Source organism: Sorex fumeus, unplaced genomic scaffold (assembly GCF_029834395.1).
Source record: "Sorex fumeus unplaced genomic scaffold, SorFum_2.1 ptg000079l, whole genome shotgun sequence".
Classification (NCBI taxonomy): Eukaryota; Metazoa; Chordata; class Mammalia; order Eulipotyphla; family Soricidae; genus Sorex; species Sorex fumeus.
This window is the reverse complement of record NW_026606136.1, coordinates 5,360,297-5,376,229: the sequence shown is the minus strand read 5'-3', so window position 1 is coordinate 5,376,229 and position 15,933 is coordinate 5,360,297. Positions and strand designations below refer to the sequence as shown.

Genomic DNA, 15,933 nt, shown 5'->3' with positions numbered 1-15,933 from the left:
GTGATGGGTTGGGGGGGGGGCGGTCCGCAGTGCATCCCCCCTCCAGTTCCTTAACCTTCCAGAAGGAGGAGGTGCCTGGGAGGCTGGGACCGGCCCTGGACGGCTCCACGTCGGGGGTGGGGGAACCTCCTCCAGGCCATTCTCGGGGCTCGGATGTCTCCCTAAGGACCCTGTCTGCTTAGATCCCGTGGACGGTGGGTCCCTCCAGGAGAGGTCTACGAGTTCAGGACTAGCCCAGGCCCCAGCCTCGGCAGTATTTGTAACCGGGAACCCCAGGCCCGCCCCTAGCCCCTCCTCCCGCCCCACAGGGGCGCCGACCCCGCGGCTGCTAGAGCGCCGCGGGCTCCCCAGCCCGGCGTGGCCCAGGGCCGGCGAGCAAGAAGCGGCCCGGAAGGGAGGCCCGAGCCGGGGTCTGCGGGCCTGGAGGGGCCCTGGTGCGGCGGGGCCGCAGTGCCGGGCGCGGCCGCGGCTCTCGGGGACCGCGGGGCTCGAGCGTCCCCGCGCCCTGGCAGGTGCGTTTTCTCGCCGCTTTTGGCTCAGCCGTCGGCGGTCTCAGAGCCTCCGAGTGGAGTGGCCTCCCGGGCCCGACGGGCAAGCCCGAGATCCGAGACGACGGGCGCCCCACAGGCCCGGGTCGGCTCCGGGCCAGTCTAGAAACGCCCATGGACAGGGGCCAGCGAGTCGCCCACGCCACGAGGAGTGCGGGGTGGCCCCGGCTGGCCCCGGCGGGAGGGCGGGCCGGTGCCGGATGGGTGGAGAGGGAAGGGGTGGGGGATGGAGTCGGGCTACCTTGGAGAGCGCCGGCTTGTCGCCGAGCTGAGGAGGGGGTGCGTGACCCCCCGGAAAATCACGCTAATGATGTAGGATTCCGGAGGGGGCGAGGGCTGGGCGGGAGGAGGGAGCGGACGGGCACGGCGCCCCGGCGCGCGGCAGACAGCAGTGGAGGCACGGCCGGGGCTGGGCGCCCGACAGGTTAGGGGGACGCGGCGGCCGCCGCGCGGGCAGGAGGGCGGGGGAGCGGCGGAGGGAGGCCGCGGAGTGCGCGGAGCGAGCGCAGAGCGCGCGGCGCCGCCGGGAAGGAGGCGCTCCCGCCGCCCGATGAATATTTACCCGCCGCTGATCGCTGCGCCCCGCCGCCCTCACCTGGGCACAGGTAAGACCCTCCGGCGCAGGCGTCGCGACCCACCCCCGCCACACCACGCCCGCGGCCCCGGGGTCCCAGGTCGGGCGGAAGAACCGGGCAGCGACGGAGGGGGCGCAGTGCGGCCAGGGAGGGCCTGGGCACCGGCTGGGAACGCCGCAGGCCACCTGCGCCGACCGGCGCGTGCGCGCGCGACTGCGGGGCGCTGCAAGGGCATTTCCCGACTTCGCACCGGACACCCCGGGCTTCCAGCCGTGCGCTCACCTCGCCCCTCCCGTGTCCACCCGCGGGCCGTGCGCCGCACGAGCCTTTGTACGCGGCGCGGGCCCCGGGACGTCCTGCCCGCGAGGGGAGCCCCGCGCTCCTGCGGGGAAACCCTACACAAAGGCCGTCGGCCGGTCCCGCGCGGCTGCCCGCTGCGCTCGGGAGGTGCGGGCGCACTCCAGGGCAGCCGCGCCCAGGCCGCCACGGCGCGAAGGTGCCCAGAACCCAGGACTGGGCGGCGCTTCGCGGTGCTGGGGACGGAGGGGGCGGGCACGGCGGGCGGGACCCCAGGGCAGCGCGCGGTCCGGGTTCCGTGCCGCCGGGACGCGGGAGGAGCCAGGGCCCGAGCGACGGGGCGGAGCTGGCCCGGCGACCGGAGTCTTGGAGGCACTTACCTGGCCACCTGTTGAGAGTCCGTTTGGGGTCGGCGCTCGGGCGCTGCGCGTGCTGGCCACAGACCCAGTAGTGATGCCGGGAAAGGTGCTTTCCTCCGCGACCCCGCCGGGCGCCCACAGGCCGCTCGGGCCGCGCCTCGGACCTCAGCGGGGCCTCCCGCGCCCTCCCGCCGCCCGGGCCCAGGCCGCGGCGCGCGCCGGCTCAGCCTGACTCCCGGCGCGCAGAAGTCAAGAGCGGCCGCGCCGCCGCCTCCGCGCGCCTTTCAGGGCCCGCGCGCGCCGCATTCTTGTGCCGCGGCCTCCCGATCCCCCCGACAAAGCCCCCGGAGCCGGTCGCTCCCTTCCCGCTAAATCCCCTTCGGGGTCAGTGCGCCAGCAGCGCCTGGCCAGCCCGCGTCTCTTAAAGACCCGCATCCCCTCCGCCCCGCGCCCCCAACCCCCGCCTCCCCCCCTTTCTGCACCGAGCCCCCCACCCGTGCCAGAGGCCCCGCGGCCCTGACCCGCCGCCTGCGAACCCCTCGCCCCCCGCCCCTCGCCCCCTCCCGGGAGCAGCTGCCGCTCCGGGTCGGGCCCCAGGGCTGCGATTCGGTCGCCGGCCGGCGTCACCTTCCTGGCTTCGGTCTCCTACCTCTGCCCCAGGGTCAAAGCCCCGCCTTTGCCCGCGGAGAGGGTCGTTCTCCAAGTTTGAGCGCGTACTCCACGGGTAGGGTCGGGTGGGAAGTGGGGCGGGGCGAGTGGGCAACTAGGGAGAGGCGGAGAGCAGAGTCCCTGGCGAGCAAGCCGGTCTGGCCTACCTGGTGGGCCCACCTGGCTGAGGGCAGGGGTGAGGGCAGGGGGCCGTGTATGAGAAGCTGAGCACCAGAGCCCGAGTACCAGCTGGCCAGGCCCACCGTACCTTTGCCCCTGGGGGGTTGTGGGTATCCCTAGAGGCCCCCAATTCGATGGGGGAGGGCTGACCCCACGAAGCAAGTCCTCTGTGAGGCCCTCCCAAGTGGCCACCCTAAGAGGTTGGGAACCCCAAGAGCCCAGGAGCGGCTGTACCACAGGTTGGAGTGGGCCTGGCAGGAGGAAGTTGCCCGGGAGGGAGGGGACAGCCGGTGGCTGGGGTCTGTGCCTAGGCAGCACCCTTGCCCCAGGCCTGGGCGGGGTGGCGTCTGCCTGCACTTCCTCTAGACCATGATGTCTGCGCCTGCAGACTTTGGAGAGCCCAGTTCGGGGCTGTGCAGTGATTTTGCCGTCGCTAGCTGGCACTGCACCTGCGTGGGACCTGAGGCGTCAGCCTTTCCCCAAGCCCTGACTGAAGGCTTGACACCCTCAGCCCAGGACCTGACGCACTGGTTTCGGCTGTTGCAGAGGGTCCCCGCTAGCCCCTGGGCAGCCTCCACAGGGACCAGAGCAACTCAGGTAGCAAGAGGGTAGAAGCTGACCTGGCCATCGTCCGTCCCTCTGTCCCAGCAGCAGTCTGTCCCGGTGCCTGCCGGGAGCTTGGGCGACTGACCCGAGAGGCACGGGTCTCTCCGACGTGCTCCAGGCCACACTGGCTGGCCTGCTAGGTCCACTTGTCGAGGCCTGCAGTGGGCATCCTGGAGGCTCAAGACCAGCTTGCCTGGTTTGAGGATGTGGGGGGCGAAGGAACCTGCGGAGGGACCTTCCCTGGCGCTCATTAGGCCTGGGGGTGCTGAGAGGTGCGGTGGCCCGGAGGCGGCCTTTGAGCGGTCGGGCGCTTCATTAAGCGGCGCTAACAAGGCTTACAAATGCCCGTCCCAGCGCTTTCGGCAGTGCCTGGGCCTTAGCAGGGCGCCAGGCTAATGAGGGTCACTCAAAGGGGCTGATCAAATATTCAAATTTCCCCGCACGCCGGGAACTTTTATGTGCGGAGAAAGTTGAGGCAACTGAGCTGTGTTTACTGTCCGGGCGGACAATCGCTGGGCGCCGTGCGCGGGTCCGGCGGGGCGGGGCTGGGCGCGAGGGAGCAGTTGTTGTTGTTCATTCAGAGGAAGGTAATGCGGTCCTTGAAGGGCTCCCCGGCCTCCCCGCCTGCGAGCCCCGCTCCCCCAGGGCAGCGGCGCGCGCGGGGAGGCCTCCCAGTCTGGGGCAGCGGCTGGCAGGTGCCCCCTAGGGCCCAGCGGCCAGACTGAGCCAGTTGGAGTGGACACTGCACCCACGCCCCGGTCCTCCGCTCCCGACACCCGCAGCGCCCCTGGCTTCTCGGTAACCCGGACCAGGAGAGGGTGGGGGTCTCCGGCAAGCTCTCCCCGGCCGGGAGCCTGCTGGGTTGAGGCTGACACCGGTGACCCAGCGCGCGCGCGCGGCCCCTTACTCCCACTCCGGGACTGGCGACCCTCAGACCTGGGCCTGAGTCGCTGAGGACGGTCGCCAGGAGCCGGGCAGCCGGGCGCGGGGGACACCGAGTCGGCCAGCGGCCTGCCCTCCCAATGTGCCCGCGGGGCGCAGGCTCTCCCAGGACCCGGGGACCAGCTCCGCGGCACTCCTGCTGCCCGGAGAGGCCTGCCAGGGACGCGGGACGCCACGCTCTGCGCTCCCACGGGCCTCCGCACCGCCCTGCGCCCGGAGCGGGGCACGCTGCGATTCGGGCGCGCCCTGCCTCCCCTCCTGGCGCCGCTGGCGCCCCCAGCCCCAGCCCCGCGGAGTCCGCGCTTCCAGCTCCACCTGGTGGAGCCCCCCAGCCACGCGGCCCCTCCCGCTCCCCGCCCGAACTCACCGCGGCGGCCGGGCACGGGGTTCGGCGGGGGTCCGCCGCACCCCCACCCGCACGCGCCCCGCAGCGCGGCCGCCCGGGAGCCGGGGAGCGCGCGGGCGTGTCGCCGAGCCAGTCCGGGCCCCGCGGCCTCGGTGCCGGCGCCGGGCGGGGTGTTGGGTTTCCCGGCTCGGCTCGAGCCCGCGGCACCTGCCCCGCGCCCCGCGGCCCGGCGGGCGCCGGGGGGAGGCGGCCCCAGCCCGGGCGGGGGCGCGGGGCGGGGACGGGACGGCGGGGTTCGCCCGCCCGCCCGCCCGGCGCCGGGGTCCTCGGCTCCAGGGGATGCAGTTTCGGGGTCACGAGCTGCTTTCAAGAAAGTTGAGCACAATATTCGGAACCCACCCGTAGGAATTCTCCCCCACACGCGCACAATGCCCACTCCCGCCCCTCCGCTCCCCCGCCCGCTTCCTCCCTGCCCCGCCCGCCCGCCGGGGCCCTAATCCGCCCTCCGGAGAAAGGGCCGCGAAGAAAGGACCCAGGTCCGACTCGCGTCCCCGAGCGCGGCCGCCCAGCTCGGCCAGGCCCCGGCCCGCGCGGCCGCCCCTCGCCCGCCTCCCGCCCGCGACCCGCGTGCCGGCCCCGTCCCCGGCGCGGACTTCCCTGAGGACGACGCGGGGCGCGCGGCCAGGGGCGCGCTGCTGGGCGCGGAGCGGGCTGGCGGGGCCGGGGGCTGCCGGGGGCGCCGCCGCACTCGCTCCTCCCTCCCGCACCGCCCGCCCGCGCGCTGCGCCCTCCGCGCCGAGCCCCCAGATCTGCATCGGAATGTGGAAAGGATCTTTTTGAAAAAAGTTTTGAATTCCTCAATGATTTTTCTTCTGGAAAGGCAGCTTAGGGTAATTATGTCAGCTTTATTGAGCGCAGATTAAGTTGAAGTCTGGACGCCGCGTTTCCATATGCGTCGTACGCGGGCCTACAATGCGGGCACTGTTGGCGACTGTGTGCGAACCCTTTAAAAACACACACTTTTAGCACCGAACGGAGCCGCAGCTAAAGGCGCACAGAACTGGGGCAGCGCGGCCGTGACCCGCCGCGGTGTCCAGTCGCGCCGGCGGGCCGCGGAACCCCACAAAGGGGCCGCGAGCTCCGGGCCCTGCCCGCCGGCGCCCACCGTGGAGTCAGCCCCAGGCTTCGCCAGGGCCTCTGGGTCGGCTGAGGGGGTGGCGTTGCCATCCCGGAGAAAGTGCGGGGCTTTCGCTCGACAGACGAGCCGTTTTCAGGCCTATCTGCTTCGCGGGCAGCCTCCGAAGTCCGGCGCCCCGCAGGGCGGCGAGTGGGGCTCTGCAGCCGCGGGGGGCTCCGGGCTCCGGGCTCCGGGTCGGCTGGGGGTCGGGGTGGGGGAGCCCGCGGGGGTCAGGGGGCGCCCCGCAGGGCGGCGTCCAGGCCGGAGAGCCGGTGCGGCTGTTCGTAAACGCGGGTACGGGCTCGGGCCCAGCGGGGCGTGGGGCGAGGGTGAGGCCCCGGGCTGGGCGCTCGGGGCGCCGCCCCGACCAGGACCCCACCCCGCCCTCGTGCTCCCAGGGGGCACGGGACTGCCCTCCCCGGGTCCTGGGGTGGGCGCCTCGGCCCCCGCCCCGCCCCCCCTTGCCCGGCGCATCATTCCACAACTGCATTTTGGATTTCCCGCAGAACTTTGGGGACCCGGCAGGACGGAGGCTGGAGGCTGGCGGAGAGTCGGCGACGGGCGGCGGGCGGGGGGAGCCGGGGGCGAGCAGGGGAAGTGCAGAGATTAAGAGTTGCAAAGATTTAAAAAAAAAAAATCTCTCTCTCCCCCCGGCGCTCGCGCCCTCCTCTCCCCTCCCCCCCACCCGGGCTAAGTGGTAAAACCGTCCTTACGTTCTCGGTATTGATTGGCAGCGCTGACAGTGATTGGCAGCGGTTGCCATGGCGACGCCACAACGACACGCCGCAGACCAATAGAAAAGCGAAACAAAATGTTTCAATGCCGCACTCACTGTGGATTTAGGGGAGATATTATGAGGCTGTTGTCATTGGGGCGATCGCGGCGGAGTCGCTGAATCCTGCTCGGCGCAGCCCGCGCGGCTCGGCCCGGCTCGGCTCGCTGCGCGCGCGCCGCTTCCTCCCTCTATGCGGCCGCGCGGGGGTGTGTGCGCGGGGCTGAGCGCGGGGTGCGGGTGTCCCCGGCGCCCTTCCTCCTCCCCCTCCGCCGCCGCCCGCCGCCCCCGCCTCCCCCGCTCCGCCCCCCGCCGCGCGCGCTCCCCCCGGCCCGCGGCGCCCCGCGCCCGCGCCGCCTCCCCGCGCGCGGCCGCTCGCTGACTCTCTCCTCTCCTCCAGGTCAGCCCATGGTTTTCCGCTCCCCCCTAGACCTCTGTTCCTCCCACTTCTTGTTGTCCAACTTGGCGGAGTCTCACCACCGCGCCCCACTTCTGGCGAGCGGCGGCGGCGGCGGCTCCAGGGCGCCCCCGGAAGACCCGTCCATGTTCCAGCTGCCCACCCTCAACTTCTCGCCGGAGCAGGTGGCCAGCGTCTGCGAGACGCTGGAGGAGACGGGCGACATCGAGCGGCTGGGCCGCTTCCTCTGGTCGCTGCCCGTGGCGCCCGGGGCGTGCGAGGCCATCAATAAGCACGAGTCCATCCTGCGCGCGCGCGCCGTGGTGGCCTTCCACACGGGCAACTTCCGCGACCTCTACCACATCCTGGAGAACCACAAGTTCACCAAGGAGTCGCACGGCAAGCTGCAGGCCATGTGGCTGGAGGCGCACTACCAGGAGGCCGAGAAACTGCGCGGCCGCCCGCTCGGCCCCGTGGACAAGTACCGCGTGCGGAAGAAGTTCCCGCTGCCGCGCACCATCTGGGACGGCGAGCAGAAGACGCACTGCTTCAAGGAGCGGACTCGCAGCCTGCTGCGGGAGTGGTACCTGCAGGACCCCTACCCCAACCCCAGCAAGAAACGCGAACTGGCGCAGGCCACCGGCCTCACCCCCACGCAGGTCGGCAACTGGTTCAAGAACCGGAGACAGCGCGACCGCGCCGCGGCGGCCAAGAACAGGTCAGTGGCGGGCGCGGGGCGCGGGGCGCGGGGGACGAGTCTGCGGGGTCGGGCGCTCCGGGGCCCACTGCCACGTCCACGGACGCCGCGGGCTGCTCGCTTCCACGCTCGCCAAGCGTCGGGCAGAGCCAGCGGGTCCCCAGGCACAAAGGCGGATGGCCGAGCGCCCATCCTGCCGCAGACCCACGAGTCCCCTGACCGCTTCGGGGTGGAGAGGCCTGGTGCGTGTGTGCCTGTGCGCGCGTGTGCCTGTGCGCCTGCCCTGCAGCCCCTGCCGGGCCGGGCGCCTCTGTCCGCTAAGTCGAAGAGTGGGCAGGAGCAGGCCGACCCCACGCCGCCCAGTTGCCCTGGGACTGGCGGTCTTTGGCTCGGGGCAGGGGAGAATTGAGGGCCAGCTCCGAACAGAGGGGAGCAGCGAGGGCGCAGGGAGGCCGCCGTCAGGTCTGAGAGCCGCAGGGCCCGCCCGGGCAGTGCTGCTAGCGACCGCGGGTCTGCAGGCTGCGTGGCTCTGGGCTGCGGCAGGCCAGGCCAGCCCGGGCTCCCTCCTCTTGGCCGGGGAGCCCACTTTTCGCCGGATGGGGGAGCGCCCCGCTCGGCTCCAGGCTGCAGCTGGCGGGGACCAGCGGCTCAGGGCGCCGCTGCCTTCTTGCCAGCGCCCCGCCGCCGCGGCGCGCCGCGCCGCGCTCGCATCCCCGGTCCTGCGCTGCGCGCGGGTTGCACGGAGCTCGGCGGGGACCCTCTGCACGCGCTGGGAGCGCCGTCAGGGCGGGCGTGCTCGGGCGCGGGGCCCGGAGGCCCCTGGGCTGGCTGTGCGGGTCCGAGAGGCTGGGGAGGGAGAAGGGTCGTCTTCGTCCCGCCGCGGCTTCGGCGCCTTCGGGGCTGCGCGGCGGGCGCCTAGGCCTCCCCGGGCCGCAGGCCGACGTCCCGGTCTCTGCTGGGGCCGGCCCTGCCCCGGGAAGCCCCGAGGACGCGGCGAGGGGCGCCCCCGCGCAGGGCGGCCCCGAGCCTCCGCGGCAGCCGGGAGCGGCGGGCGAGAGCGAGAGCGCGAGGGCGCGCCGAGCCGCGGCTGCGCCGTGTCAGGGCGCTGCTCTCTGTCTCCGCAGGCTCCAGCACCAGGCCATCGGGCCGAGCGGCATGCGCTCGCTGGCCGAGCCGGGCTGCCCCACACACGGCCCTGCAGAGTCGCCCTCCACGGCAGCCAGCCCCACCACCAGCGTGTCCAGCCTGACGGAGCGCGCGGACACCGGCACCTCCATCCTGTCGGTAACGTCCAGCGACTCGGAGTGTGATGTATGATGGCCCAGGCCGGCCCTTCGCGCCCTCCCTCCCCTCCCTGCCCTCCGCGGCCTCCTCGGTCCCCAGAACCAGCCGGAATCAGGACACACCATCGCACACGCACGCAAGCACACACTCCCACCCCAGCAAAACCTAAAACGCAGGAGAAATAAGTCGAGCTCAGCCCATGAACAGCCCCAGCTGCCGTCTGCCACCACGTCACCCCAAACGCCCGGACGCCGCATGCAGGACCAAGCGGCCGACACACACACACGGTGACAATTGTACACTCTCTGGGACAAGCTTCTCCTCCGGTCCCCTCGGACCGGCACCCCACCTGCATGATGATTTATTTGTATCTGGGAAAATATTCTCTCTAGTTTAAAACGACCCGAAAGAGTCTACTGTAACAACAACAGCAACAACAAAAAAGAACCACAATGAGACAACAAAAGCTAAACAGACAAAAAGAGAAAAAAATGAAACTGCCATCTCCGTTCTTGAATTTGTTTTTGGGAAAAAGAAAAAAAAAGAACTGGAGAGGAAACGGCCGAGGCCCGCGCCTTTGTTGCCCTGGCGCGCTCTCTTTCCTCCTCTGTTTTGAAGTCTAAGTATCGGTCAGACAAGATGCAATCCTGTTTTTTGTTCAGCAGACAATCATTTTCTTCGTAAGCACCTTTTTCTCTCCACTCTGTCACTGCCTGTGTGGGTACTGGTTATAAATGTGGAAAAAGAATAGTTATGACTGTAACAGATTTTTATTTTTATTTCAAAATTTTATATGAATTATGTATATCTTAATGATCGGTCATTTTCCCAGTTTGTAATATATGTGTAGAAATTGCCTGTATATGATATTGCTTTTCCCCCTCTCTTTCTCCTCTCTCCCCCCTTCTCCTCCATCCCGACTCACCTCACCTTTCCTCTGGGCACCCCCCACCCGCTTGGCCGCCCAGGAGGGTCTGGTGCGGTGGCGGGTTAGGAAGAGGGACCTGTCCTTGCGAAAGCAGAGAGTGAGCCCTTAGGATTCTTATGCAAAAGCAATTTCCGTACTTCTTAGCTGCTTTGGCGAGACCGCTCACTCTCACAGGGGCTTTCACTGTTATCTTAACTGCGTGTTTATCTATATGTAAAAACTTTCTAAAGCAAATACAGTATTCTCCATTTTCTTATCACTCCACAGACTGGTGTTTTTGTCCCTCCCAGAGCGGCAGTCCAGGGTGCGGCCCTGCGGCCTGGCCTCACACCTGGGTACTCAGGACTGGGTGTGGCCTGTTGGGGGGCCACGTTGGGGGCCAGCTGGTAGGACCAGAGCTGAAGCCAAATCCCCAGCAAAAGCCACATAGACTGAGGGGGAGGGGACAACCCAGCTTCCTCCTGAGGAGGATCCCTGCAGCGGGGGAGACTATTGGCAAACCCAGTCACTTGGTTTTTTTTTTTTTTAATTAATTAATTTATTTGTGTGTGTGCTAGGAACTTTGGCCATTCTTGGCTCTTTGGGGGTAGTGCAGGGCGGTTTCAGGGCGGCTTTGCCAAACGCCGCCCCCCCTCCCCAAGGCAACCAGAAGCTGTAGGCTGGGTCCTATTTGGATGGTGGTGGGGGAAGGGTGGGTCCACTGGGGTGGGGGTGAGCGGGGGAGCTTGGGGAGTTTAGAGACTGGAATGCAATGGGGACGGACCTCGGACCTCGAGACTCCGGGTTGTTCCCTGTTTCCTTCCTGCCTTGGGGCACCCACTGGAGGTCCTGCACCGGAGGCCTGGCAGAACTGGTTGACACTAAAACGAAACCCCGAGCCCCGCCCTGTGCACTGGTCGGTGCGGCCCTGCGGTGCTCGAGTCGGCGCGGCCACCGGCGCCTCCGCCGCTCAGGGCCAGGGCGGCTGCGGCGAGGAGGAGCCAGGGCGGTAATTCCAGAAAACTTGCCCTCACTTGAAAGGGCAATTTCCAAAGCAGGGATTAGGGCGAAACGTGCCTGGAATTTCGCGCCCCGTTCCAAACTAATTTTGACTTCCGATTTCTGATTTCTTTTTGTCCCTGTCGGGGACAGCACTCTGGGGGAGCCAGAGGCAGGTTGGGCCAGAGGTTTGGGGGGGGGTTGTGTCCTGGGGCCGTGTGGTGGGAGCACAAGGGTTGCCTCAGGCCAGTTCCGCGGCAGCCTGACCCCGGGTGCGCCCTCAGGGAGGACAGAGCCCCAAGCTGGTCACAGTGACCCCCCTGGTGGGGACGTGGGGCCTCCCCAGCTCTGCTCCGACAGACAGCCTACGGGGGCCAGATGTGGGGGACGCGCGCCTCCCCACAGAGCAGGGTCCAGGCCAGGCCCGTGCCAGCGCTGGGCTGTGGACCCTGTGTTAAGCTCCCCTCTGCCTGCTCTGCAGGCGGCATGGACTCATGTCCGGTGCTGGCCGAGCACGGGCATCTGGGGGTTTCTGGCCTTAGGGGGCATGGACAGGGGTGTCCCACGACCTGGCCGGGCAGCTGGATCCTGTGCCTGCCCCGGGATGTTAGCAATAAGGGCCATCTCAGAGCGAGCAGGCCCTGGGTCCCTCTCCGCTGGGGGCCTCCAAGCTTGGTAGGTGGGCAGTGGTCAGGCAGCGGGGAGGCATGAGGCTGGGTGCCCTCCGTGGACACTGCTGCTCTCCCTGTCCCCTGAGCCCCCACACCTGGCCACTCTGGAGGTTGAAGGCCTTTCAAGCAGAAGGGCCCTCCTGCTATCCGGGCTGGAGGGGCCATGGCCTGTCTGCTCCCCTCGGCCCCCTGGCCGGGCCTGTCAGTCCCTCTCAACCCCAGTCTCATCCCCAGGACCCCATTGCCTGTGGTGGATTCTTGCTGTGGTGTCTGGGGCCCAAAGGGAGGCCGGGAGGGGCCTCTGGGCACAGCTTAGTGGCTTGGCCCTCTCCTGTGGGGGTGCAGTCCAGGCCTGCCTCCGGTCCCCCGGAGGACCCTCCTGACTCGGGCTTTGTGTGCTGGACCCGCGGCTGGCAGGGCCCCTTCCAGGCACCTCTGCTGCTTCTGCCGGGCAGCACCCAGCCAGGCTCTGGGCTGGGCTCTGGCCTCCTGCCACCCACTGCCCCTCCCACACACACACAGCAGTCTGGGTCCTCCTGGAGCCTCAGCCCCCTTTAGCCCTGGGGCGCAGGCAGGGCCGCAGGAGGGAGCGGAGGGGGAGCGCACTGGCCGGCTCCGATTTCTCCGGTCAGCTGAGCACAACTTTCCATTCAAGTGTATTCATGCAGCTGCTGATTGAGTTCTGCTGGCCGGCAGGCGGGCGGGGCTGGATGGAGCCGTGGCCCAGAGAGGCCAGCAGAGGCCACCACACACACACACACACACACACACACACACGCAGACACACAGACACACACACTCACATACAAATGCACGCACGCATGCACACATTCATGCATGCATACACGCACACACACGCATGCACACTCATTTATATATGCACAGCGCACGCATCCACACACGCAGAGTCAGCTCCGGGTGGCGCCTGCCCTCACTCCTTCCTGCCCCTCCTGCCCTACAGCCCGGCCGCCCAAGTGCCTCTCTGCAGGCCCCCTGGGTCCTGACTCAGACACCACGGGGGCCTAGGTTTGTTCCTGTGGACACTCTCCAGGGCGCACACACTCAGTGCCCAGTGCTCATGCACGCACCAGCCTCCCAGGGTGCACACAGTGTGCCCCTCCCTCTCAGGCCCCCTTGTCCAGAGGACCACAGGGCCCCAGAACCACCCACCAAATAAGAAATGCCGGGTGAGGGGTGCTGGGAATCCACCATGGGATTCCCAGAGCAGCGGGGGCGGCATGGACTGCAGCAGAGGGGGCCCGGGGGCCCGAGGCTCACGCACACCCACCCAGATGCACGCAGTGGAGACCAGAGCCACTGAGAGAGGCACACACACACACACACACACACACACACACACAGATGCACACACAGGAAAACCAGAGCTTTGCGGAGAGACATGCACACAGGCAGCCTCTGAGATGTACACACACACACACACACACATGCCCTGGCAGACCCGTGCCTTTGAGAGAACATGCACAAGAACACACATGGGCAGAGTCAGAGCCTCTGAGGGACATGCACATACACACACATACACACACAACAGACAGACCAGAGCCTCTGAAACACACATGCACACACACACAGGCAGATCAGAGCCTCTGAGACACGCATGCACACACACACACACACCTGTGCGTGCACACACACACGGGTAGATCAGAGCCCCTGAGACATGCATGCTCACACACCCACCCACACACACATGCATGGGTAGACCAGAGTCTCTGAGATACGCATGAACACACACACACATACACACACACACACACACACACACACATGCACTGGCAGACCAGTGCCTTTGAGAGACCATGCACAAGAACACACATGGGCAGAGTCAGAGCCTCTGAGGGACATGCACACACACACACACACACACACAACAGGCAGATCAGAGCCTCTGAAACACACATGCACACACACAGGCAGATCAGAGCCTCTGAAGACACGCATGCACACACACACACACACACCTGTGCGTGCACACACACAAGGGTAGATCAGAGCCCCTGAGACATGCATGCTCACACCCACACACACACACACATGCATGGGTAGACCAGAGCCTATGAGACACGCAGGCACACACAGATACCTGCGCACATTGGTAGACCAGAGCCTCTGAGATACGCATGAACACACACACATACACACACACACACGCACTGGCAGACCAGTGCCTTTGAGAGACCATGCACAAAAACACACATGGGCAGAGTCAGAGCCTCTGAGGGACATGCACACACACACACACACACACACACACACACACACAACAGGCAGATCAGAGCCTCTGAAACACACATGCACACACACACAGGCAGATCAGAGCCTCTGAGACACGCATGCACACACACACAGACACACACACCTGCGCGCACACACACACACACACACGGGTAGATCAGAGCGTCTGAGATATGCATGCTCACCCCCCCCCCCCAATCTACTACATGATTGGGTAGACCAGAGCCTCTGAGACACGCATGCACACACACACACAGGCTGGCCCTGAGGCAGAGCAGTGTCCACAGAACAGACACTCAGCCCCGGGAGGGCGGCCCTCGGGAGTCACCCATTTCCCCATCCCATGTGCAGAGCAGCACTTGTACGCACACGTGAGATCAGGCACCATGTGTGCACACGTGCATTCATGCGGTCACACCATGTACACAGACACGCCCACAGGCTGGGCCAAGAGGGACTGTGCAGACTAGAGTGGGCCCTGCTCTGAGCCGGGAGGGGTGAGGGAGGGGGAGGCCGAGGGGCTGGGTTATCTCCAGCAGCCACAGGAGCCCAGTGGCCGGGGAGCCCGGCAGGCAGCCCGGGAGCGCCCCCTGCCGGTGTCTTGGGGCAAGTGCCGGTCCCCTCAGCGCCCATGGCCTGCTTCCTGGGTCTGAGACCCCAGACCCCCATCTCTGACCTGTCCCGGTGCTGTGCGCCTGGACCCACTCCCCGCCGCGCTGGGAACCCCTCTGCCCTCCACACCCACTCCCCTGCCCCCTGGATCCCCGCCCCCGACACACCCTTAGCTGTGGGCACCCCAAGCACAGGAGAGCCAGCAGGACTGGGGGGACAAGCTGGGCCCCAGCCCCCTGCGCCCCCCGGGAAAACCTGGCCCTGGAGGGTCGGGGAGGGCCGGGCTGGGAGGCTGGGCCTTTGTCTGCCCCATGCTCTGGCCTGGCGTTTCCTTTCCGGCCCTTGAGGGTGGGGTACTGTGACTGGGCTTCCTCCCAGTCCCAGGTCTGCCCTCCCCTCCCCCTTCTGTCCCCTCCTCTCTGTCCTTCCCTCGTCCCCCCTCTCCCCTCTCTCCTCCGCCCCATCCCCTCCTCCCTCCCACCTGCCTTTCATTGGGTTCCGCCCAGCCTGCTCTGCTCTTCCACCCAATGAAGGGCGTGGCCCCTCTGTGTCCCTCTGAGCCCCTCCTGCCCCCTCCGAGTCCCTCCGAGCCGGTTCTCAGTAGCCCCTGCGGGGCGGGGGTGGGGTGGGGTGGGGTGGGGAGCACCAGCTCCGGGGGCTCCCTCCAGCGGGGACTCAGGCTTGTGCAGGTCCGACAAGGTCGCAGGCAGAGGAGGGTCTGGGCCAGGGTGGTCGCGGGCCCGGGCCGGGCGTGGGCCGCGTCCTGGGGCCGAGGGGCGACCCGCAAGTCCGGCAAGTCCAAGGCAGCGCGGGCCCCCACCCCGCCCCGGCTCCTGCCCAGCGCCGGCCGCGCGGTCTCGGCTGTGCGGGGCTCTGCTGCCACCTGGCGGCGGGGCGCGGGGCTGCGGGACTGCGGGGGGGGGCGCAGGGCTCGGGGGAGGCGGGGATTGCCCGGCGGCTGGGGGCTGCAGGGGTGCGGCGGTGCGGGGGTGCGGGCTCCGTCGGCCTTGGCTTCGCGCTCGTACTTCCTGCCTCCCCAGTCTCTGGGGGGCTCGCGGGGTCAGGTGACCCCCACTGTGCCTCCAAGTGGCTGGAGTCCCTGCAGACCTGCTCCTGGCCCTGGCCCTGCAGTGGACGTCGGCCTGAATCCCGTGGGGTGGGGTGTGGGTGTGTGGGGGGGCCAGGCCCTGTCCTACCCAGCCCAGGAGAGTGAGGAGGGTGGGCAGGACTGGCATTCCCTCTAACAGGTCAGCACTGCCTGGGCTCTCTCCCCACCCCAGGACAGTGAGGAAACAGGGTGTGTGTGTGTGTGTGTGTGTGTGTGTGTGTGTGTGTGCGCGCGCGCGTGTGCACATGCACATGCGTATGTATGTATGCGTGTGTACGTGTGTGTGCAGGAAGCCATTCCAAATCCTCCGCATGTGGCTTCTGTGGCCCTCTCCTGGGCCCACGGTGACCACTCAGGGTAGCAGCCTCAGGGCCGGGGCCCAGCCGGGGTTCCGGCACCACTAGGAGTGCCAGGTGCTCTGAGCCCAGAGCAGCTCCAGAGCACTGCCAGAACAAAACAAAGAACGTTTGTCCGTCGAGACACGCATTCAGGCTCACTTGTCTTCCTGTGAACGCGAGAAAACCGACCGTGTTTGAGTGGCTCCGCTGCTTT

General features: G+C 67.7%; 1 protein-coding gene across 3 annotated transcripts; it reads left to right on the top strand.

The window, feature by feature from the left end:
* Positions 1-393: 393 nt before the first annotated feature.
* SIX3 (SIX homeobox 3) lies at positions 394-9,705 on the top strand. Of its 3 annotated transcripts, none has more exons than XM_056130569.1 (3): positions 394-512; positions 6,851-7,565; positions 8,669-9,705. In XM_056130569.1, the coding sequence occupies exons 2-3, from the start codon at positions 6,859-6,861 to the stop codon at positions 8,859-8,861; spliced, it is 900 nt and encodes a 299-aa protein (XP_055986544.1). In that variant the 5' UTR covers positions 394-512; positions 6,851-6,858; the 3' UTR covers positions 8,862-9,705. The 3 variants fall into 3 exon arrangements, with proteins under 3 accessions (XP_055986544.1, XP_055986542.1, XP_055986543.1); XM_056130567.1 differs by lacking the exon at positions 394-512 and adding an exon at positions 895-1,153; XM_056130568.1 differs by lacking the exon at positions 394-512 and adding an exon at positions 6,409-6,659.
* The last annotated feature ends 6,228 nt before the right edge of the window (positions 9,706-15,933 follow it).

Coding starts and splice junctions, on each gene's coding strand:
- SIX3 (XM_056130567.1), top strand. CDS start 1,099: ATGAATATTTACCCGCCGCTGATCGCTGCGCCCCGCCGCCCTCACCTG. Junction 1,154..6,850: donor CCGCCCTCACCTGGGCACAG/GTAAGACCCTCC, acceptor CCTCTCCTCCAG/GTCAGCCCATGGTTTTCCGC. Junction 7,566..8,668: donor GCCGCGGCGGCCAAGAACAG/GTCAGTGGCGGG, acceptor CTGTCTCCGCAG/GCTCCAGCACCAGGCCATCG.